General features: G+C 44.8%; 1 protein-coding gene across 2 annotated transcripts in view; it reads right to left on the bottom strand.

The window, feature by feature from the left end:
* Window positions 1-22,886, bottom strand: part of PKD1 (polycystin 1, transient receptor potential channel interacting) — a 108,576-nt gene that overhangs the window by 54,870 nt on the left and 30,820 nt on the right. For both annotated transcript variants that reach the window (XM_079952727.1, XM_079952726.1), the window contains exons 2-8: window positions 15,844-15,915; window positions 13,772-13,843; window positions 12,371-12,540; window positions 10,600-11,268; window positions 8,333-8,516; window positions 857-1,065; window positions 43-158 (exon numbers count right to left, since the gene is read on the bottom strand). In XM_079952727.1, coding sequence (XP_079808853.1) covers window positions 43-158; window positions 857-1,065; window positions 8,333-8,516; window positions 10,600-11,268; window positions 12,371-12,540; window positions 13,772-13,843; window positions 15,844-15,915 — 1,492 coding nt within the window. The remainder of the gene's footprint in view (window positions 1-42; window positions 159-856; window positions 1,066-8,332; window positions 8,517-10,599; window positions 11,269-12,370; window positions 12,541-13,771; window positions 13,844-15,843; window positions 15,916-22,886) is intronic.

The following is a 22,886-nucleotide window of genomic DNA, read 5'->3' as shown; positions in this document are numbered from 1 at the left end:
TTAGCAGGGGAGATCTGAAAGGGAACCACTAGCATTCCTCACCTCCACCGTTCCTGACGGGGCTGACAGCTCCTCAGTTTCCGTAGCATTGCTCGTGGCCACAGGAGTATCAAAGGTGGGAGTGCCCAGGTAAAAGTGCTCAGCATTTAAAAGGATCTCTGTTTAAAAGAAACAGGTAGGGAAGAAATTTAGCCTCTATCCCTTTTTCTTATGGAGTGACATTAAGAGGAACCTGTCAGATCAGCCCATCTAGTTCAGCATCGTGTTCTCACAGTGGCTAACAGTTGCCTGTAGGAAATCTGCAAGCAGGACCCAAGCCTAAGCACATAACATATATCAAGCTATATTGTATATTTGTTGCTATATTTTTAAAAATCCCATTTAAATTTTTTTAAACCATCACAGCTATTGGGAAACAGAAGAATCAATTGGACAGAAGTTGCGCCTACTTTGGACACCATCTACTTATTTGGATACTTTCAATGGGAAAATGTACCTGGATGCGTCTTCCAAAGTTATTATTAAATTCCTCCCCCACAAGCCTTTGATGGACAAGCAGCCTTCTGATTCTGTAAAAAGCAAGCCTGCCCCAGGCAGCCGATGGGCAGAGCCTACTCAGTGCCTGGATATAATTTTCATGGACTGGGGGAAGAACTTCTGGCTCCTTGTCCTTCCCTCCCAGCCAGAAAAAAAAACTAGAGTAAGTCACACAGAGCAGAAAGACTGCAAAGGATGAGAGAAATGATGCACAATGTGTTGTCCGGGTTGCAGAATTCTTGGTGCAGAATTTTAATGTTCAGTACAGAGCTCTGCCCACAAGCTGCCTCCAAGAGGGACTCCTCAGGAAGCTACCCACCTTGCGGCTTGTGCTCGCAGACATAGCTGTGCTTGGCTGTGCAGAGGTCTGTGTTGCACTGGCCGGCCGGGCCCATCCGGACACAGTGGTCAGCATTGGACGGGTGAGGCTCTCCAGGGAGCCAGTTCTGACAGCTCTGCAGATTGAAGCCTTCCTCTCGCTGCAGAGGGCTGGGGCTTGCATTGAACCCGATCCAGACATCCAAGCTCCTTTTTGGGGAAGAGAAAGTCCAGAATAGTATCAGGGAATCACAAGGCATTAAGCACACCACCAGTGCATGCACGGAGAAGTTTGCAATCCGAATTCCAACACTGGAGGAGGCAAGAGCAGGGGTGCCAAAGGTAAGAAAGAGAATCCACCTTATACAGAGTCCATCTAGCTCATTAATGTGTACACTGACTGGCAGCAGCTCTCCAGGGTTTCAGGTGGGGTTAATTTCCAGCCCTACCTGGAGATGCCATTGGGTACTGAACCTCAGACGCCCTGCATGCAAATCAGATGCTCTACCACCTAAAAATAAAGCAAGCTTCTAGTCTTCATCATTCTGAATCAAGGGCTGATTTAAAGAGGAACATAGGAAGCTGCCTTACAGTGAGTCAGACCCTTGATCCATCTAGCTCATTATTATCTACACTGATTGGCAGAGGCTCTCCAGGGTTTCAGGCAGGGGTCTTTTCCCAGCCCTACCTGGTGATGCTGGGGATTGAACCTGGGACCTTCTACATGCAAAACAGATATTCTATCACTAAGGTATGGAGCTTCCCTAAAGAAGAACGAGAGGAAATGCTTAGGCTTCTGAGCAAGCTCAGTCAGTCAGTAGATTAAGCTGGAAGGGTCGTGCCAAAAGCTCCATGGAAACTGATTTACCACCCTTCCTAATAAATCTAACCAACGTCTAATTTCTTGGTGCTGAAATGGGCTGTTGTTCTGAGCACTGGTAACTATTGCATTGGACTAGCACAACAAATTGTACGCAGGACTGTCAACAACAGACTCTCAGTAATTCCCATTAGTTCAAAATGGAACTGTGGGGCTACTGGAACTGGAACTGGCTAGGAGGATCACTTTTTCCAGTTTTCAAACAGCTGCAGTGGCTGCCCGTCTGTTTTCAGGCACAATTCATAGTGCAGGTGGTCATGTTTAAGGCCTTACACTGCTATATCAGTTGCTGGAAATGGCAGGAGAGGTGACTGCTCTTGTGCACGGGTCCTTCTTACAGGTGCATCTGACTGACCACCATGAGAACAGAATGCTGGACTAGATGGGCCATTGGTCTGATTCAGCAGCTTATTCTCATGTTCTTATGGTTCTGAGCTGGGGACCTAAAGGACCACTTTCAACCTAACTGATCATCACCTAGAGCCCTCCTCCATGTCCCTCTGAAGTAGGGAGAGGGTGGTAACTGGAGAGAAGGCTTTCTCAGTTGTGACACCTCATACGGCAGCCTTCCCCAACCTGGTGCCCTCCAGATGTTTGGCACAACTCCCACACAGCCTGAGCCTGCATGGCCATTTTGCCCTAGACAGCTTCAACTGTGACAGTGCTCTCTCTTCCAGTTAACGGAGGTTAAAAGACAGCAGGGTCCAAAAACACAGGAACAACCTTGGCTAGAAGGGGTGGAGGCACTGAAGTGGATGTCTGCATGATTTAGCAGCCGCAGAAGCAAAGAGTGTGGCTGGAAGAAGATGTCACATTTTCGAAGCCTGACATTTCACAAGCACTCTGGACACATCTGGTTGGAATAACAACCCTTCTCACCATTGGGGACATTTCTCTCCCACTTCAATCTGCTCTGAAATTGCAGTCTCTGTTGTAATTCAGGGAGGCTGCTGAGAAATGTGCATTGTCCAGATGTACCGAAATCAGCCTCTGAGTACAGCAGCCTGCTGCTCCTTGGGAAAGCTTGGGGCTTGTAGGAGCAGCACTCCTCTTTGGGTGCCTCTGATGATCCACTGCTACGTGGCTCAGTTTCCATCGGACTGTGGGAAATGGAGCGATCCAGGACCCTGGAGCCACCAACTTTTGGCTTGGCCTCTCTAAATCACTCTGTTCCAGCTGGTCATTGCAATAACTTTGTAACTAAGAACTAAGTAACTGAGCTTCCTTCTTTCCTCCTCCCTTCCAGCTCCCTTTTCTTTTGTGTTGTGCCTTTTAAATTGTAACCCCAAGAGAAGGCATTGTCCTATCACTTATGCTGCTGAGCCACTCTGGACAGCACCAGTTATTAGATAATCAGAGTAAAAGTATGCTTTTAGCTTGTTTATGTATTTGTGTTACTGTACTTTATTCTTGTTATGAATTACTTTGGGTGCTTTTTGTTGTTGTTGGCAGCAGTACATTTTCAATAAACCAGTACATTAATTCAACTATGACCAAGCCTCTTCCCATCTCCACCCCTGCTGAAGTAGTGGGTGTCTTCCATAAGACAAGACGGCGTGGCTTAGCTTGCAAGAAGATAATAAGTGGTTCTCCTACCACTGAGGCTCTTTGCTGGTCATAGTAATAAATGAGGTCATCTCAAAAAAGAGCTTTTGCAGCGAAAAAACGGTGACAAAAATAACTTGGCCTTCCAAGCCAGTAGGGCGTGCTTTTTCTTCTTTTTAAGCTACAAAAATATGTCTAAAGAACAAGAAACCGACTGTGTTTTGCTCCTGAGCAATTGGCTTCACTTAGAGACTAGGAAACATCCAAGCCGCTGCCATCGCTGAAGGCCCAGGGAGATTTTCCTGTCCTAATTCCAGCTATGATCTAACTCTTAACTCATTCCCGCCCCCCTCAGAAAAACGACGAGATGGACTGCACCTCCCGCCTGCTGACCACTGGCTCAAGTGGGGGTTCTTTGGGCAAGTGTGTCAGTGGGCAGAAGGGATGGGCAAATCTATTCACTTTGGCTGCTCTCCATTTCTCATTTCTCCAGTCTTAAATTTGGTTCTCCACATTTTCACATCAGTTAGCTGATTATTATTTTTGAAAAGTCCTCATGACAAAATGCATCAGCATTTGGATGTGGATTTTTCCTAACATACAAACTTTTGTATGCAACTTTCCCTTACTATGCATGTCTTTCCAAATCATTTTCCCCTAGCAGAATGCATTTTTGCAGGCAAATTTTATTAATTTGTGCATTTCCATGCACACTCCCCCCCCCCCCCCCCCGTACATGCATTTTTGTACACGTCACTTGGCTGGAAAACAGCATTGCAAAATGTGGAGAAGTGTAGATTTCATTCACCTACTCTTTCGTAAAGTGTGGATTAGGTAGATTCACCTTCTCCCTCACCCCAAGTGGGCACCTTCCCCATCAAGCACTTCCTTCCTTAAGCACCTCAACACCTTGAGGAGAGGTGGGGGTGGGCTGAAGAAGAGGAACAGCAAGAAAAAGAGGAGAAAGACTTCAGGCGTTGCCTTGTTCTTATGTCTTCTGGGTCAGTACTTGTCGTTGTGCTCCACCTTGGATTCTGATATGAGTGGGTGGCAAAGAAATATTTTTTATAAACATTTTTTTTTTAAGCATCAACGGAGGGAGAGAGAGAGAGAGATGGAGAGAGGGTTCTCTGGCTGCCACACAGGCTAATGGGAAACAGATTCCTTCCGCAGTTGCTTTCCCACAAGAAACTGAGTATGTGAAGGACCTTCCAAGAAAATGCTCAGTAGCTCCACCAATTCATCTTCTATCACTGAACTAGAAGCGGGGGGCGGAGGGGGCGGTTGGACAGACGGGAGGAGGAAACTTCATCAGCTTGGAATCCTTTGCGCCCTGTTTATCTAATAGAACAGATCAAATAAATACAGCAATACCAGGACCTAGATGACACTGGGACGCGGGGCAGGGGTGAGAGGGAAAGCAAGGCGCACGGCAGCTGGGAAGGAGCTCACCCCACTGCGCCCCATCCCCTCCCTTGGGGGGTTTCATTCCGCCTTCAGCCCATCCAGCAAAAAATAAAATAAAAAAATACAGAGCAACACCCCAGCCTGCACATGAATCAAAGAGGCAGTATTCAGCTACGTTCTACTCAGAGAAGTCCCACACAAATCAGCGTTCAATCCCACCAATTTCAACGGATCTCCTCAGAGCAGAACTAGCACTGGACATAACCCAAAGGCCGAGAGGGCAACTGGCCAGTGACTCTTAGTGACTCTACAACCAAAGGTTGGACGTATCAATAATCTCAGACTCCAACCCTGAAAACAGTCCAAATCTGGGATCCAGAAGAAGGGCCAGTTAGGAAAATGGTCTCGGGGCCTGGGCCTCCTTGAGCTGGGGAAAAAAGATTCATCAGGGTAGTGGCCTTCCCCCAACCTGGTGCCCTCCAGCTGTTTTGGACTGCAACTCCCATCAGCCCTCGCCAGCATGGCTCTTGAAATAAACCAGATGGGGTGCTGGCTGGGGGATGAAGAGAGTTGTAGTCCAAAGCAGCTGGAGGGCACCAGGCTGGGGAAGGCTGTGTTAAGGACTTTGAAGGGAATAAAACACAGATGTTCTCAGTCTTGTCTGTGAGGTATTTGAGCAGATGCCGGCTAGAGCCCAGTGCCGGAGGAAACTGGCTGTTTTTCCTCCAGACGGATGAATCGTGAACTACGTAATGAGAAGCAGTCAACAAAAGAAAGGACAACTCCTCCAGGTGTCCTGTTTACTGAGCGTTAGTGCTGATTTGCTTGCACAAAGCTTGAACAAAAGTTAGATTATATTTGGCCTTTACTGAACCCTGATTTCAGGGGGTTAAACTACAGTGGTATCTTGGGTTAAGTACTTAATTCGTTCTGGAGGTCTGTACTTAACCTGAAACTGTTCTTAACCTGAAGCACCACTTTAGCTAATGGGGCCACCTGCTGCTGCCGCGCCGCCGGAGCACAATTTCTGTTTTCACCCTGAAGCAAAGTTCTTAACCTGAAGCACTATTTCTGGGTTAGCGGAGTCTGTAACTTGAAGCGCATGTAACCCAAGGTACCATTGTATATGGAGATTTAGGTCCCTTCCAACTCTATGATTTATTTGCAGGGTGTTTCAATGCCTTACAATATGTTATATGTTCACAAATTATTTGTTCACCCCACACTTTTCAATGCACTGGCCTGTCCCCCTTCTCTCTTTTTTTACGTGGCTCTGTGGCGCTAAATTCACTTGAATTACATAAACCTAACTTTCCTGGTATGCGCTTGAATCCTTCCTGCAAAACACTTTGACAGTCTTGAGACGCCCAAAGAAGGAAAGAAATAAAGAGGAATAAAGTAGAACGTCCTGTATCTTGGCAGTGTCTAGGAAGGCTCAACAGGAGCTGCCGATTCCACCCACTATGAGGTGGAGGCAGGATAGGTGCCAAATTGCAAAGGATTTGATTGAGCAGAGCCAAAGCAAATTGCACAGTCTTGAGGAAACTTATGGTATAGCAATGCAGCCTTTAAAGTGACAGAGGGCTGGAGGTTGATGAAATCACGGAAAGGCAGGCCTGATACAGAGGCAATGTTTCTGACCTAAGACTGTGTCATGGGACCGTGTACTCTCTTCCCCTCCTCTAGGAGGAATTCGTTCAGTCTGCTTTTTTCAACAGACTGGCCCAACTTGATGGATCTGGAGCTTGCTCGATGATTGCTCCCAACACGTGATCAGATTTTGCACTCCTTCAGATTTTGCAGTGCGGTTTCAGAGCACAAAAAGTATGGAACTCCCCTCCACACACACATTTTTACAGTTAGATGCATGTTAAACACATATTTCAAAGTAAAGAACAGAGAAAAGCATTGGAAAATACATCGTTTTAAGGAACGGGTTCAATAACGCACGCCGTATCACATGTATCTATATGTACAATTCAAATGTGAACTTTACATGCATTCTTTCCAAACATCCAGACAAAACCGGATTGATCTATGATTGAGCGCCAGCAACAATGAAATGAGATGGGTGTAAGTTGATGTGTCCACTTCTACATTCCTCCCATAGTTTGCTTTAACCTTAGTAGGGTGGTACGCCTGCATCAGCCCTAACTGTGGTTAACCCTAGCACAGATGGCTCCTATTAACAGAGTGGGAACTTGGGATTCGAAGTGGATTTGCTACTTAAGACCAAAGGCCCATCTAGTCCAGCACCCCATTCTCAGAGCAGCCAGTCGGATGCCCCAACGGAAAGCCCCTAAGCAGGACCTGAGTGCAACATGACTCTCCGCATTTTTGATTCCTGGCAGTTGGTATTCAGTGGCATTCACTGCCTCTTGACACTAGAGATAGAACATACTTCTGGCAATGACAAGATAATGTGTTAGCCACCAATGCAGCACATAATGCCACACGCACAGCCATGATTAATACAAGGTGAAGGGATCTGTGGTGGAGAGAGAGCACGGTGTAATTCCATTGATTATTAAATGTGACATGGCATCTTGAATCTTAATGTGTTCTTTCCCCTGTCACCAGCCCCCTGCACACAGATCTGCCAGACAGATTCAGCAGTGTCAGGACTCAAGCCTGCAATGCGTCCGTAATACTTTGGGAGTCTGGCAATCAGTCTGAAAAGGAGAAGATGAAATAGTGCAATAAATTAATCATTTAAGAGGCTGGGAACAGGAGGAGATGCTCTTTATCAGTGGAAACAAAATTTAATGGGTTTTGGATGACTGAGTGAAGAACACTCCTGCCGCCAGTCTAATTTGGTCCCTTGCTAAGAGCAGAATCTCATGTTCACAATCCTGCGCTTCCGGGTAGGTGTTTATCATGGGTAGATACTCCTCATGCAGCTATGTTTGTGTCTATGTAATCCATTAAGGGTGTTGGTAGTTGTTAGGAACCCTCTATCGCTCTCCCAGAGCTATAGTTCCCAGAGTTCCTGAGTTTAACAGAGGGCTTGACTGTTAAACTACTCTTGCAACTGTAGCCAGAGAATTTGGAGGGGAAGCCATGACTGTTTAAAGTGGTATCATAGTACCTTAAATGTATGATGCGAATGTGGACCTTAACAAAGCGGCTGTCGAGACCATATAACACCGGTCTTGAAAGACCTACACTGGCTCCCAGTATGTTTCCAAGCACAATTCAAAGTGTTGGAGCTGACCCTAAATGGCCTCTGTCCAGCATACCTGAAGGAGCGTCTCCACCTCCATCGTTCTGCCCGGACACTGAGGTCCAGTGCTGAGGGCCTTCTGGCGGCTCCCTCACTGCGAGAAGCCAGGTTACAGGGAACCAGGCAGAGGGCCTTCTCGGTAGTGGCACCCACCCTGTGGAACGCCCTCCCACCAGATGTCAAAGAGAAAAACAACTACCAGACTTTTAGAAGACATCTGAAGGCAGCCCTGTTGAGGGAAGCTTTTAATGTTTAATAGGTTATTGTATTTTAGTTTTCTGTTGGAAGCCTCCCAGAGTGGCTCGGGAAACCCAGCCAGATGGGTGTGGTATAAATAAATTATTATTATTATTATTATTAACCTCAACAAGTAGCACCTTATTGCAGGTAATTAAAGAACCATCTATCTTTTAATCACTTACCTGGTGACGCGGGACACTAAGAAACTCTGGATCTGGGGGCTGCTGACGAAGGCCAGAGTACCGTTGCCATATTCCCAGCAATGCTGCTGAGCCTCCGGCCATTCTGCTTTCTCCGCCACCAGCCAATAGCAGTGGCTGTTGCCAGGGAAGACCACGCTATCCAAGGGGCACACTGGCTGGACCGCTGTGGAAGAATAATCAACATGTCAATGTTCAGGCTGCTTCCTGGAAGCTCAAGGGTCAGACTCTTGTCTTTCCTGACCAAGCTATGGCAACAAAGTCATGGACGAACCCCAGGGCAGCCAAGGCCAAAATGAAGAGCATTACCTTGCAAAGCTTATTTTAGCAAAAGTCACCTAAATAACGTGGATGAGTATAGGGAGAAAAGAAATCATAGTAACTCTCTACTGAGCAAAACTGGACAAAAACAATGTATAATTTGAGGAGAAAGTAATAGAGAGGTTTTGCCTTTGTTGCTCCAGGTCTTGTAGAGAGCAGGGAGACATTCAATGAAACACACAGAAGAGAAACCCCCTCACAAGTGGACAGTCAATCAGGGCATGTGATATCTCAGGAAATAACAGGCCACTCTGCCTGGTTCCTAGGCCTGGCCTGGTTGCTAGGCAACACCTCCACCCCCACCCTGCTCGTTGAATTTAACACTAACAGAAATAATTAACTAGGGGTTAATTACTTGATTCAATAAAATGTTGTTCTAAATTAAATGCTCATAAAAATACCTGTAAGTTGCAGTCCTTAATCTTTTCTAATAAATTCATTTAACTATACTATAAAATGGTGTGTACATATGCAGATAAATATTCACATGAATCAAACACACACTTTCCTATTTCTGTTCAATAAAATCATTGGTCTTTATTGCATTTCCTCAAGAAACTTTATTTATGTCAAAATTGAAATTCCTGACATAATCACTCTCAAATCACAAGTTCTGTGCATCTCTTGTGTCTACCACATTTCACTGAAGTCTTATGGGAAACTAGAATTGGCAAAAACTGCCAGCTTAAATATAACGGTTTGATGGGCTGCTCTGTAATATACAACAAATGTCTCCATAATATCCTGTCACCTCAAATATAAATTAAAGTGGAATTTATCCAATTCACTTCTATATAATAAGCTGCTTTAGCACCCCAGGTGATCTAGTAGCTTGACTAGTAGCTACTAGTAGCTATGATTGGAAAGGGTGTAATTTCATTATATAGTCCATATTCTACAGGAGACAAATGTTATTGGGTTGTTTGGGGGGGGGGGGTTATTTTATTATTATTATGTATTTTGTGGTTGTATATTCTGATTTTATCCTGAGAACTGCAAGTACAGGGCGGTATACAAATTTAATAAATAAGTTACGTAAGTAAGTAAATAAGTAAGTAAGTAAGTATTGTGGCTTGTATTTAACCCTAAGGCCACATTCACAGCCTACATTTAAAGTGGTATACCACTTTAAACCATCATGGCTTCCCCCAAAGACTCTTTGGGGCTGTAGTTTGTTAAGGGTGCCAAGAGTTGTTAAGAGGCCCTATTTATTAATTACATTTATATCCCACCTTTCCTTCCAAGCAGCTCAAGGTGGTGTACATAGTTCCCCCTCACCCCATTTTATCCCCACAACAACCCTGTGAGGTAGATGAGGCTGAGAGACAGTGACTGGTCCAAGGTCGTCCAGTGAACTTCACGGCTAAGGAGGGATTTGAACCCTGGTCTCCCAGGTCCCAGTCCAGCATTCTAGCCACTGCACAACACTGTTTCTCTGTTCCCTGCTCAGAGCTACAATTCCAAGAGTGGTTTAACAATCAATCCCTCTTTCAGGGAACTCTGAAAATTGTAGCTCTGTGAGGGGAATCTGGACTTCCTTAAAACCCTCAGCACCCTTAATGAACGACAGCTCCCAGAATTCTTTGGGGGAAGAAGCCATGACGGTTTAAAATGGCATCATAGCACTTTAAAAGTGAATGCTGCCTAAGTTCTAAGTTCATGCACCTCAATTAGTTATGTCCATTAATTTCAGTGGCCTACTATACGTATGGCTTACACAGATATATATACCCTGTATATCTGCATTGTTGTAACCTGTCCTGGGATCTTGTGATGAAGGGTGGGTAATTGAGAAGAAGAAGAAGAAGAAGAAGAAGAAGAAGAAGAAGAAGAAGAAGAAGAAGAACAACAACAACAACAACAACAACAACAACAACAACGTGAAGTTGCCAGCTCTGTCTCTCCTCATCAGACAATATTCAACTCACTTTGTCTGGACTCTTTCTCCTGCGCTGTGATACTATACACAGCTGACAGGTCAGTTCCCCCTCGATTCCTTATCTGCAACCTCAAACTTTCATTTGTCTTCACCACACGAGGACACTGAAGCTCTATCTCCTCTGGGGCTGCCACCACCGTGACGTTGGTCTGTGCGGACGTCAACCGGCCACCGACAAAGATGGCAACCGTGACGCTGTACTGCCCAGGCGACGTGTACTGGTGGAGGGCAGTTGTCTTGGTGGTGTTCAAAAGGCCTGTGTGGTCCCCAAAGTCCCACCGAAAGGTGTCAATGGGAATTGGGGCCCAGACGCTGAAAGCTACCCCTTGGTAAAGGGCAAAAGGAGCATCAGGCCCCACCAAAGAAATGGGCAGCTGTGCCGGGAAGACACTCGGAATGAGGGCAGGGCCACCACACACAGGCCCGGTGGGAGGCACGCCACAAAATGGCAAGCAGTCCGAGGAAGAGTTTGGTTCGAGAGCGATGCCACACAGGCAGTGCGCCTCATGGCTGAAGCCCGCGTAGTCCTGCCCTCCAACAAAGCAAAAAGCGCCGCATGTCTCTTCCGTCAGGTTCTGAGGGAGGGTGGAGGTGAATCGGACAATGGAATCGGCCACACCTGTGTTGTTGTCTGTCAGGCAGGCAATGTAGTCAGCTCCTGCAAAAATGGCGGAGGGGTGGAGAGAGAGGACAAAACAAATGAGGTCTCACATAAATACGGAATTCCAAATTATAGTTCTCAAGTCATTAGGCCAGAGGCAGGGAACCTCCAGCCTGGTGGCTCAATGCGGCCCTTCAGGATTCTCTATCAGGCCCTCAGAACTCTCGCAGGCGACATGCCTTAAGATGCACCCCTCACCAGCCCCAATCTGTAGCCTCCTCAGCTGCTTTTGCCTGGCTGGAACATTCTCTGAACTGTCAACGATGAGCTGCTTTGTCTGTGTGGCACCTGCTATCCTGCAAATGGCTTGGCTTTATTTCTTAAAATTTACTTTCTGAGCAAGCAGTTTATGGGTTGTAGCTAATGTCAGTCCTAGTCTAGGTAGACCCATTGAAAATAATGGGTTTAAATTAGGTCTACTAATTTCAGTGGGTTGACTCCGAATAAAAAGTTAGTTGAATACAACCCCATGGATTTTCTAAGTAAAACAAATACATAATCCTCACTTCCCTATATGGGAAATATTCCCACTTTTGCTGGTTAAAAAAAAAACATTAGAAGAGGCCTGATAAGCTGATTTTCTTATCTCAATGCAGCACAATGGAACTTCATAAAATGGGACTAAAAGGCATCTATTTTTGTAACGTACTTCGGAGACAGGCCAGACTTGCATACCAGACTGGTACATTCCCTTTCTTGGACCAACATGCTTATGTCTCCCGTTATAAAAAGAAAACCATGAATTGGTCTGACTTTATCAATCCACCATTATTTATTTATTTCCCAGCTTTCAACCCAGATTCCCAGTGTGGGTTACAGTATTAAAAACAACTTTCAACTATAGTGCCCACCCTCCCATCCATAGCAAACAGAGGAGAGGCGCCTTTCCCCCCATTGATGGGGTGGCTGATATAAGTCACGCTTGCACGACATTGTGGGCCCTGTCTCTTTCTTTCCTTTTCCCAACCCCTGGTGTGGCCGCCATTTTGTCTTCTGCCACACCCTACAGCAGCCATTTTGTGACTGGTGGCGCTCACTCAACATTCTGAATGTGCCCATCGGCCCAAATAAATGTTGGCATCTCCTGTCCTAGCCTCACCGCAAGTAACGTCGCTGAACGACACGTTGAAGAGCGGGACGTTTGCCACCTCAGGAGGCTGAGCGCATCTCGTTTCTGACCGACGCACAATCTTCACTCTTCTCTCTTCCACCCAGCGGGGGAGCCAGGCGAGGCGGCAGTCGCAAAGGAACGGGTTTAGGCTTAAGTTTCTGAAAGCAGGCAGAGGAGTGAGATGAAAGGCACATTCTCCTGACAAGCAAAAGCCAGCCTTATAAAAAAATTATTTTCCTACCAATAACCGCTGTTACTTATAAAGCAGAATGCAGGATTCCCGCCCCTGCCCCCCCCCCAAAAAATTATAAGTGCCTTGCAATTTCACATTGGATGGGTTGCTGCAGGATTTCTCTGGCCTAGGAAGAGAACACAATGTCTCTACTAGGTTTCCAAAGGATTATGACAAAGTCTGTCAAAAGCTATGGCACGTTAATGGCAAGCCCTCAGAAATGTCAGAGCTAAAGAAACAATGGGAAATTTCTTTGCTGCTGTGAACCTACTTTCTGCAATGCTACACACCAAAGATTAGTGGGATGGAAATGTGGGAGTGTAATTTAGAGATTAACTTTCTAGGGTCCCTGCAGCTGCTGCCAACAAAGGTGGCACTAGAACAGCGTTGCCATATTTCAAAAAAAAAAAAAAAAAAAACAAACCAGGAAAACACCAAAAGTTGTTGACGTATGGCAGCCCTACACTAGAAGTGCTGTAGTGGTGTCAGACCCGGGAGATCAGGGTTCAAATCCCTTTTCAGACGGTGGAAGAGGACTGGAAGAAATTTAAAATATACCTTAATAACTATTGTAAAATCGAGGGATGTTAAGATGTCAGGGGGTAAGAGTCAGAGAATTGCAGCAGTAACTAAAAAAATTAAGGAAATTTAATGAAAGGGAATTAAGATAATCGACTAAAGGGTTGCTAAAGAAGCATTAAACAAGGATGCAGGGATGGGGAGGTATGGGGAAGTCAATAGAAAGAAGGGTATGAAATCATGATTTTAAAGTTATATTGATTTATGTTTTTGTTTGTGTTTTGCTTTCTGTTTTTTCTTTTTTTCTGTATGTCTTGTTTTGTCTTTATCATGTGCTTGAAAAACGAATAAAAAATTATTTTTTTTTAAAACAAACAAATCCCTTTTCAGTCATGAAGCTCACTAGGTGACCTTGTGGGCCAATCACTGCCTCTCAGCCTTATTTACCTCACAGGGTTGTTGTGAGGATTAAATTGTGAGGGAGATAACTATGAGTTTCACCTTGACTTCCTTGAGGGGCAGGCATGAAATATGGACTATAAATGCAATAAACCCACTGCACTATTACATTAGAAAAAGGAGGAAAAGAAACAATACTCTCTTGAAAAGATATGGAAGTTTAGCATGCTCAGACTTACATTTCACTTAAATTAAATAAATTATCAAATATTCCATCTTGTAATGAAGAAATCTTGTTGTTGCTTATATCTCTGCAGTCAGGGAGAGACAAAGAACAATATTATCCTGAGTATTATCTTGTGAACAAAAAGGCTTTGTTTTCTTGCCCAGACCCCCACATCCTGCCCCATATCAGCTGGAATGAAACAAGAGAGAAAGGAATCAGAGTCCTTGCTAATTTAGCAACAGCCTAAATACCTTTAAATAGGTTTAAACTACATGTTACGTCATATTTTAGAGATGCATGTTTAGCACTACCCTCTTTAACTTCCAGGGGAAAAAAAGGATTAGGAATGTGATGCATGGAGAGAAGGGACTTTAATAACACTTTCCCGCGCTCCCTGCAATGTCATTTTCCTGCCACAGGTCCACCATCTGGCAAGTTCCCTTTTTCCAGGTGGTTTGTGGCAGGAAAATGGCACAGGGAGGAAATGGTTAAAGTCTCTGGGGGTTTTTTGGTGGGCGAGGGGAGAAAGGAAAGTGGCAGGAGAGAGAAAATGGTGAGAACTAATTAGGCCTTTTAAAAAGCAAGTTTAATGTCATATGTTGTCTGGACCTTAAATCCCACTTTTTCATATAAGCCCTTAGAGCTGGTCTCCGTCTGAGCTGACACTGGCTTTCAGCCCAGAGTGGGATGCCAGCCTTGGTGGCTTTTTCAGACCAAGGTACCCCGAGTATGAAACTGCAGTTAATTGTCTTTGGCTACGTTGGTCTTCTCCTTAAACCACCTCTCCTTTCCTGCACCAGGAGCCAACAAGCCCCAAGATGCATCAAAAATGTCTGTCCACCCAACCGACCACTTAGGGCTGACAGCCCATCCAACACTGTTCTCCTTTTTCCCTTTTCAAGAAGGATAATATTGTTTAATGAATAGAGGGCAAAGGCTTTGGCTCGCTAGAGTAACGACGTTCTGAGGAAACCAGGGAACCAGAGCGGCTCAAATCACAGCCCATTTTGCTTTTTAAAACCTCATTCTGCGGTAGGGATGCAGGGCTGAGTGACAGAGAAATTCATTTGCACTTCCCAAATCAACATGCGAAACAGTGCACAGATATCCTTCAAAGTTTGCTCTTCTCTGAATTTTGTGATGCGGTTATCTAACCGAAAAATTAGTTTTTAACAATGTATTTTTTTCCCTTTTGCCTCTGGTCCTTCTCATCACTGGCATCCGGCCCCTAAGACAGCTGCCCATGAGGAAATGTGGCCCTCAGGCTCTGCTCCATGCTAACAGAAGTCAATATTCTGCATTAATGAAATGCAAATTCTTCACTAAGAAAAGAACGAAATCTGTGCTTTGTACAGATCATGCAAAGGTGCCCAGCTCCTTTTCTTGCAGAATAGCCACTGAACAACATGAACCTCGTTCCCCTCCCCTGATCTTAGCCCAAAGTGTCCCTATACTTTTGACCTCAATGTCACAGCATTTAGAGTTTTCTTTTAAAATTTAAAGCAGGGATTTCGCACACGATGAATGCAGCACTCACTCACTCACTCCTAGGGATGAGCAAATCTTTCAGTTCTTGTTCCGTCAGTTTCTCATTTCTCCAGTCTTAAATTCACATTTCCAGATCAGTTGGTGATTTTTTTTCCAATCCTCATGAAAATTAACGTCTTTTTGTGAATTTCTTCCTAGTACACATATTTTTGCATGCAGTTTTGCCTTAAATCACATTTTTGCAAAATGATTTCCCCTACTGTAATTTCCCCTACTTATTTTCAATAATGTGTGGTTTTTTCTGCGCACCTTACATTTTTGTGTACATCACTTGGCTGACATTGCAACGTTCGGAGAAGTGCAAATTTTGAAGGGCAGCTGTGTTTGGGATTTGTGTTGGAATGTACCAATTAAACATGTTCGCCTTTAAATGTGAACTTAATCCCTGCTCAGTCCCACCTTTCCTAAGTGCAGGGTGTCAACGGTGGGATCACAGAATACACACAGGCCTGGGTGACAGGAGGCTTGCCAAATACCAGAAAAGGGAAGGCAAATTTAAATGCTGCAAGATTTTAAAGGATGTAACAAGACACTCACAATTTTGTCAGGGAAGTCAGCTGTGCAAATGCCTCGACGTTTAAAACACTGATCTTGTTACTGGAAAGATTCCTAGAGAGAGAGAGAGAGAGAATGAGAATAGAGCTTGTTATCATTCACATTTTATTTTGTCTTTGTTCCATCATCCTGGCTTCAAAAGTGCTTGTCTGTCTCCCCACTTCATTCCAGACTGAGACAAAAAGCTGTTTTTTGGCATGTGAAAACAGAGGGATCCGCTTAGCCAAAGACAACACCTTTCAGCTATAAGCCACTCACAATTCCTAAAGCTGGATTATCCATTGTAGGAAAATGAGGCCATATATGAACAAAAATAGCCCAAAATATTTCAACGGTAAAATACATTCAGGTGGAATTGGCAAAGGACCAATTGTTGCTGTTTTAAAAAATGTATTGCATTAAGAATGTAGTACATTTTATTTAAAAAATTGTAAACCTTAGTAAGTTTATTTTTACTAATCTTCATGTGCTAAAAACATTTCTCACTAAAAGAAAGATATTAGATAGAAGCATGCATGCGCATAAAATCAAACGAACTCACCAATGATATTCATATAAATAGCCACTTATAAAACGTCAATAAATATTAAATATTTTATACTTCATAAGTCTGCTTATAAATTTTTCATTATTAAATTAAATATTAAATGTGATAACATGAATCTCCTCCATCTTTGGTTATTCCAACTCCTTTCTTAAATATATATTGCCCTAATAATCTCCACCCTTCCAATTCTCCCCTATAACCCCCTGATTCTTTAGTGTAATTTTTAATTTAAGAATTGACATTTATTCCCAGATTTTTACCATTCGCTCATTTTCACCTGGCTTACTGTTTTCCTTCCCGTGTTTTGGCATGCATAATCATTGCGAAGGTTGAGATAAAAATAAAAATCAAGCTCAGATATTGTATGTGTATTCTTGGGTTGTTCAAACCATTTAAGAAACCATTTTGCAAATCAAAATCCATTTTGAAATCCATGTAACATTATACCCAGGTGAATACAGTGGTACCTCGGGTTACATACGCTTCAGGTTACATAAGCTTCAGGTTACAAACTCAGTTAACCCAGAAATAGTACCTTGGGTTAAGAACTTTGCTTTAGCCCATTAGCTAAAGTGGTGCTTCAGGTTAAGAACAGTTTCAGGTTAAGAACGGACGTACGGAACGAATTAAGTACTTAACCGAGGTACCACTGTAATGAATCTGGAGCAGGCACTTTTAAGATTTAACACAGATGTTACAGTTGACATGAAGGGGAACCTCTGGTCACACTTTTTCTAACCTTCTCTGTCACACAGTGGCGTAGTGTGGGTTGTCAGCACCCGGGGCAAGACAAGTAATTTGCGCCCCCTAACCCGTGGATTTTAGCAGGGGGCAGAGAGCTGCGAGTGCGAGCGTGCCCCCCCAGATGTTGCGCCCGGTGCGGCCGGCCCCCCCTGCACCCCTCACACTACGCCACTGCTGTCACATTCAAATGGGAATTTTCATACCTGGAGGTGATGCAAAGTCCCATTTTGGATGCAAAAATGACACTTTGCGCTTCCTGTTCCTCTCTTCCCTCCTCTGTAAAATCTGAGATATGTGCCTTGTTCCAAAACGAGAAAAAAGCATGTGTGTGTGTGTGTGTGTGTGTGTGTGTATATATATATAAAGCTTTTTATTTTCTTGAGCAGTTCCCCTTGTGGTTCTCTTGCCTTAGCTTTTAAGGGGAGAACTGAGGCATGTTCTGGCAATTTCTCAGCTGGTTTACTGCAATATATTGATTGTGTGGCTGCAACTGAGACCCAGGTGTAATTACATTGCATCAATTCTAAAACAGAAGTATTAGGTACTCGTTTGCTTTGGAACTCAATTTAAGGTGCTGGTGCTCAGCTTTAAAACTATGCGGTAGGATAGAAACTGTCTGTTTGGATCACACCATTTCCTCTTCATTCCATTTCCTCCAATGAAGCACACTGGCTCTTATGGGTGCTTAGAACAGGGATGAGCTCTTCCCAACTCCACTGACCTCTTAACTTTTCTCACACCACCAGTATCTGTCAATATTCTGCTTGTGTGACACATTCCTCACCCACCCACCCGCACCAGACAGAATCTCGGGAACATTCTGTGACATCAGACCGACTCTGCCAGTGGCTGTGGGAGAATTCGCTAGCAACAGGCTAGGAAGGGTTCGGAGGGCCTTTTCAAAAATCCCAGCTTTCATTTCAGACTTAATTTAAACCCAATCAAGTGGCTAAAACAAAACAGGATTTGTTTGAAAAGGGATTTTTTCAGCTGGCCAAACCACAGTTCCCAAACGCAATTCCCCCTCCTCCCCAAGCTAGAAGACGACGATAAAAAAATAAAACTGAAAGTATTATTATTATTATTATTATTATTCTCCTCCTCTGAAGTCAAGTTATAACTTCGGGATAAATGAAGTCTTTCAAAAGAGATTTTTTAGCAAAGATGCAGGCAGGATAGGTATGAAATATCCAATGGATTTGATGTCTTCTTTGAAAGGTTTGGGAAAGGGGTGTATTTCCTTTCCTTTGTTCCCTCTTCATTTTCTTTCCCTTTTTTGCCTTCAGCTTAATAGCACATTAAAAAGAGAACTGCCAACACATACATTTTACAAAACTCTTTAATTTAATGCATGCAAATTAAAGCTCACAAAGATGCTTGCAGCCCCCCCAACCCCCCCCCCCCCGCCCTCATTTCATGATGGCAGAGTGCTCAGGAGCAACCGTGCAAAATCCTTGGCACCCGCAAAGGAGCTCTTCTCATTTGACACTGAGGATCATTTCTGCCTACTCCCACTCACAAGGCTGGAGACCAAGAACACCAGATTTGCTCTGAAGGATCAATACCACAGCAGCTCCGCTCAAGACTGGCTGGCCCCTCTCCACTTGGTACGGACGCAGTTGTTTTTATAGCTCAAACACCATTTTCCTTGGCTCTTCGCTGCGTACATCTAGTCCCAAACTGCTTAGGAGGGTTTTCCACCTTCTGTCCCAAATACCCAAACGATGTGCAGTGAAAATTCAGATTCTGCAAAGGCTTCTTTTGCAAAACGTCATTCTGCCCGGCCATTTGTTTGTCAAAGAGTGCTCGGTTTTTAAAAATAAGAGGCGCTGAAGCTCAGAACCAACTGACAGCCCTTGTGTCTTAGCACAGATTTTTAAAGCATTCATTTAAATATAAAGGTGAGCTACCTATTTAACTTTTTACTAATTGAAGGCAGCATACAACTAAAAGGAACAGTCAGAAAACAGTTGAAGAGCCATGCAGGAACAAAGGGATTCTGCACATGTTCAAAGGCACTCTCTTCTCTGTTATTATTTGACACAGGCTTTAGCCAAACTCCAGAAAGAAGCTCTGGAGCAAAGACCTCATAAATCCTCGCTTAAACTGCAGCTGTTGCCTCTCTGGATAAGGAACGCAGTTGCTTACCTATTCTTCAAACACACTCAATATTAAGTTAAATTAAAAAGGAGGAGGGGAAATTGAAATTAGGCAACCTACTTCTATTTGAGAAACGCTGGAACTCTGGCCTGTTACAGGCTTGTTGAAAGCAACTATTGAGACAAACCGGACTTCCTGAACCTGGCACCCTCCATATGTCTTTGAACTGCAGCTCCCATCAGTCCCAACCAGCACAGCATTTTGGAACTATAGTAGCTCCCACCACCAGCCCCAGCACTGCATGGTTTTTATGGCTGGGGCTGATGGCAGCTGTAGTCCAAGACATCTGGAGGACATCAAGATGGGGAAGGCTGAGGACTCAGCTACCTTGGCAAAGAAAAATCGCTTTATATGCATTGTTTATGCATTCTAACACTGTGACACCAGATGGTGCTGTGGAGTTCCGTTTTTGCTAACCCGATTTCTCATACAAAGTTTGCAACGTGCTTAACAGAAACACTTCTTTGATGTGTCTAGATCCGGCCTGAGTTAATCCACGTGAACCATGCTATCAAGTGTCCAAGAAGGACACTGACAAACTGGAACGTGTCCAGAGGAGGGCAACCAAAATGGTCAAAGGCCTGGAAACGATGCCTTATGAAGAACGGCTAAGGGAGCTGGGCATGTTTAGCCTGGAGAAGAGGAGGTTAAGGGGTGATATGATAGCCATGTTCAAATATATAAAAGGATGTCACATAGAGGAGGGAGAAAGGTTGTTTTCTGCTGCTCCAGAGAAGCAGGCACGGAGCAATGGTTCCAAACTACAAGAAAGAAGATTCCACCTAAACATTAGGAAGAACTTCCTGACAGTAAGAGCTGTTCGACAGTGGAATTTGCTGCCAAGGAGTGTGGTGGAGTCTCCTTCTTTGGAGGTCTTTAAGCAGAGGCTTGACAACCATATGTCAGGAGTGCTCTGATGGTGTTTCCTGCTTGGCAGGGGGTTGGACTCGATGGCCCTTGTGGTCTCTTCCAACTCTATGATTCTATGATCAGGCGAGTAAGAGGTTTAGGGTGGGATATTTAGAAAATTGGCTGTTTTCCCCTTACTCCTTTTCCTCTTAAGCCACAAATTACTAACTTAGGTTTGTGGGGGCAAGTAGGCTGATAAGCATTTTTGTGGGTTACTTGTGACCTGGTTTGCAGAGCAGACCTTCACACTGGTAAGGATCCTATGGGGTCTCTCACCTGGGGCAGCAGCATGACTGCTCAAAAGGTCTCCCATATTTGGTTTTAAAAGCAAAACAAAACCTCCCTGCATATGGAACAGCAGCTCAGGGGGAAAGCTAGTCTCCCTGAGATACTAGCTTTCAATGGGGAAGGAGGGTTTTCTATTTAATGTGTGTAGGGGGGGCAACTGGTCCTGCCATTCTGCCCCCCCTCCAATCTGCATTTCAAAAGTGCTTTTTCTGACGGGCCCTCGTTTAAGCTGCGGCAGAGTTGTTTTCCTTGTGACGGCTGCCTTCTCATTCCTTTCTGCGCTGCTGCTCTGCTACCTCCCAGCCTCAAAGAGCTGTTATCATGAAGCTGTCACATTAGAATATACTGGAGGCCAAATGCCGCCCCCGCCCCCAGCCGCTCAGCAGCCCCCTGGAGTCATGTGAGTGCAATACTGGAGGTTTGCCATTTCAGTTGCTACTCTTAACTAAACAGCAAAATTGTTCTCCTGTTTCAAATACCACCACCATCACCACGAGCCCATTGAGTGATGGGCAAAATCTGTCCATTTCAGTTTCTCATTTTTCCAGTCTTAAATTTGCTTCCCTTCCATTTCTGCACAAGATTGCTATTTTTTATTTTATTTTTTTAAAAAAGGAACACACAAAAATCCATAAGGCTTTTTGAGAGCACTTCTCTCCAACGTGTGCATTGTTGTATGGAAAACATACATATGTATGTTGCAATGAGACAATGGAGTGTGCCTCCGGAGGTGGTCAAATCGCTGGAGAATCACACCGCCTGCTGTGGCTGCAGAGACTGGTAAGTCATTACTGCTGCCTCCTGCATTGTTTTTTCCTGCGTTAGGAACACTGAAGTGACCTCCCCGAGGCCCAAGCCTGGGCAGTGTGTATGGAAGTTTTGGGTTGCCCAGATGACAAGGACCCCCCCCCCCCGTCTAGCTGATGTGGTCCGAAGAAAAGCAGAGCAATACATTTGGTACCAGCTTAGGGACTCCACTCCAAATTTGTGTAGGGTTTACTCCTTAGCCCTTTCTTCTCCTGAAGATACCCTGCAATGCAGCTGGGGTTTAGGACCAGAGTTTTCCATCTCCCAGATGGGCTTCCTTTCCAGGTTGATGAGCCCCATCTGCCCCTCACTACCCTCTACAGCATGTGCAAAAACTGACTTCTTGACCGCTGGACCCACTATTGGTCTCGTCTGCTCAATCTGCTGGAGCCTATCATCGCATGCAGAGAAAAGTCCCCACCACACTGAGGGTATGAGACTCATCAGCTACCCTCACCTGGTTCAGCCTGCCAGTCAAAGCCGTTTCCTGGGGTGTGGCCGCTATTGCATGCTGGCAACTTCTAGGAGCCACAGTTCAGAGCTGAGTGCAGGGTGGGGACCAAAGGTGGACAAACTACCCCAAAAGGAGCACGTGTCCTTCACCAGAGGTAACTACCCTCCCCTAACACCCCACACACCCCAGCGGAGTGTCAACCCCTTTAAAATAAATGAATGAAATGACAATAGGCTCCTGAGAGCCCACATCACCCAGTTGCCAAGGAGGAACATGGCAGCTCTTGCATTTATTTATTTCTCAAGGCCCACGAACACTTTTGTGGCATCACAGCACATGATTTGGAAATGACTGGAAATTGGGAGTTGAGTCCCTTCCAACACTACAACTCTTGTGGCCTACCCCCACAACACCTACTCGCTATGGGTCCTACTAAAGCAAACAGTTTAATTGGTCAACGTCTAAAAGATATTGAGCATCAGAACAACATGGCCACTATAAGGAAATTCTGCCCCTGGTATGTTCATTTTCCACCTCTCCATTTTGACTCTCTGGCCCCATATCTGCACAAACTTATTATCCCAAAATACAGACGTACTTTTGCACTTGCAAGACTGGATGTTTTGCCATTTGCAGTACTTGAGGGTCAATTCCAAAAGATCCCACCTGAGAAACGTCTTTGCCCCTGTGGAGACAGTAGCACCAAAACAGCGGCACACGTCCTCCTGTCTTGTACTCTCTACAAAGACCTGAGGAACGAGAGCATCACCCCACTCGTACTAACCATCCCAGGGCGCTCAACCACTGCCACAATGTCCTTTCTTCCAGCAAATCAAAATGAGCAGATAATTGCAAAGGTTGCTAGGTTCATAGCAGGGGCAATCAGAATTAGGGCCACTAACTGACGGTTGATCCAGGACTTTAAATTGTGCTCTTATATCAGATTTCCTTTTCTGCATATACTGTAATGTTTTACTGTAGCTATAGGTAAAGGTAAAGGGACCCCTGACCATTAGGTCCAGTCGTGACCGACTCTGGGGTTGCGGCGCTCATCTCGCTTTACTGGCCGAGGGAGCCGACATACAGCTTCCGGGTCATGTGGCCAGCATGATTAAG

Source organism: Podarcis cretensis (genome assembly GCF_951804945.1).
Source record: "Podarcis cretensis genome assembly, chromosome: 14".
Taxonomy (NCBI): domain Eukaryota; kingdom Metazoa; phylum Chordata; class Lepidosauria; order Squamata; family Lacertidae; genus Podarcis; species Podarcis cretensis.
The sequence above is the reverse complement of the archived record's forward strand: the minus strand, read 5'-3'. Positions and strand labels throughout refer to the sequence as shown.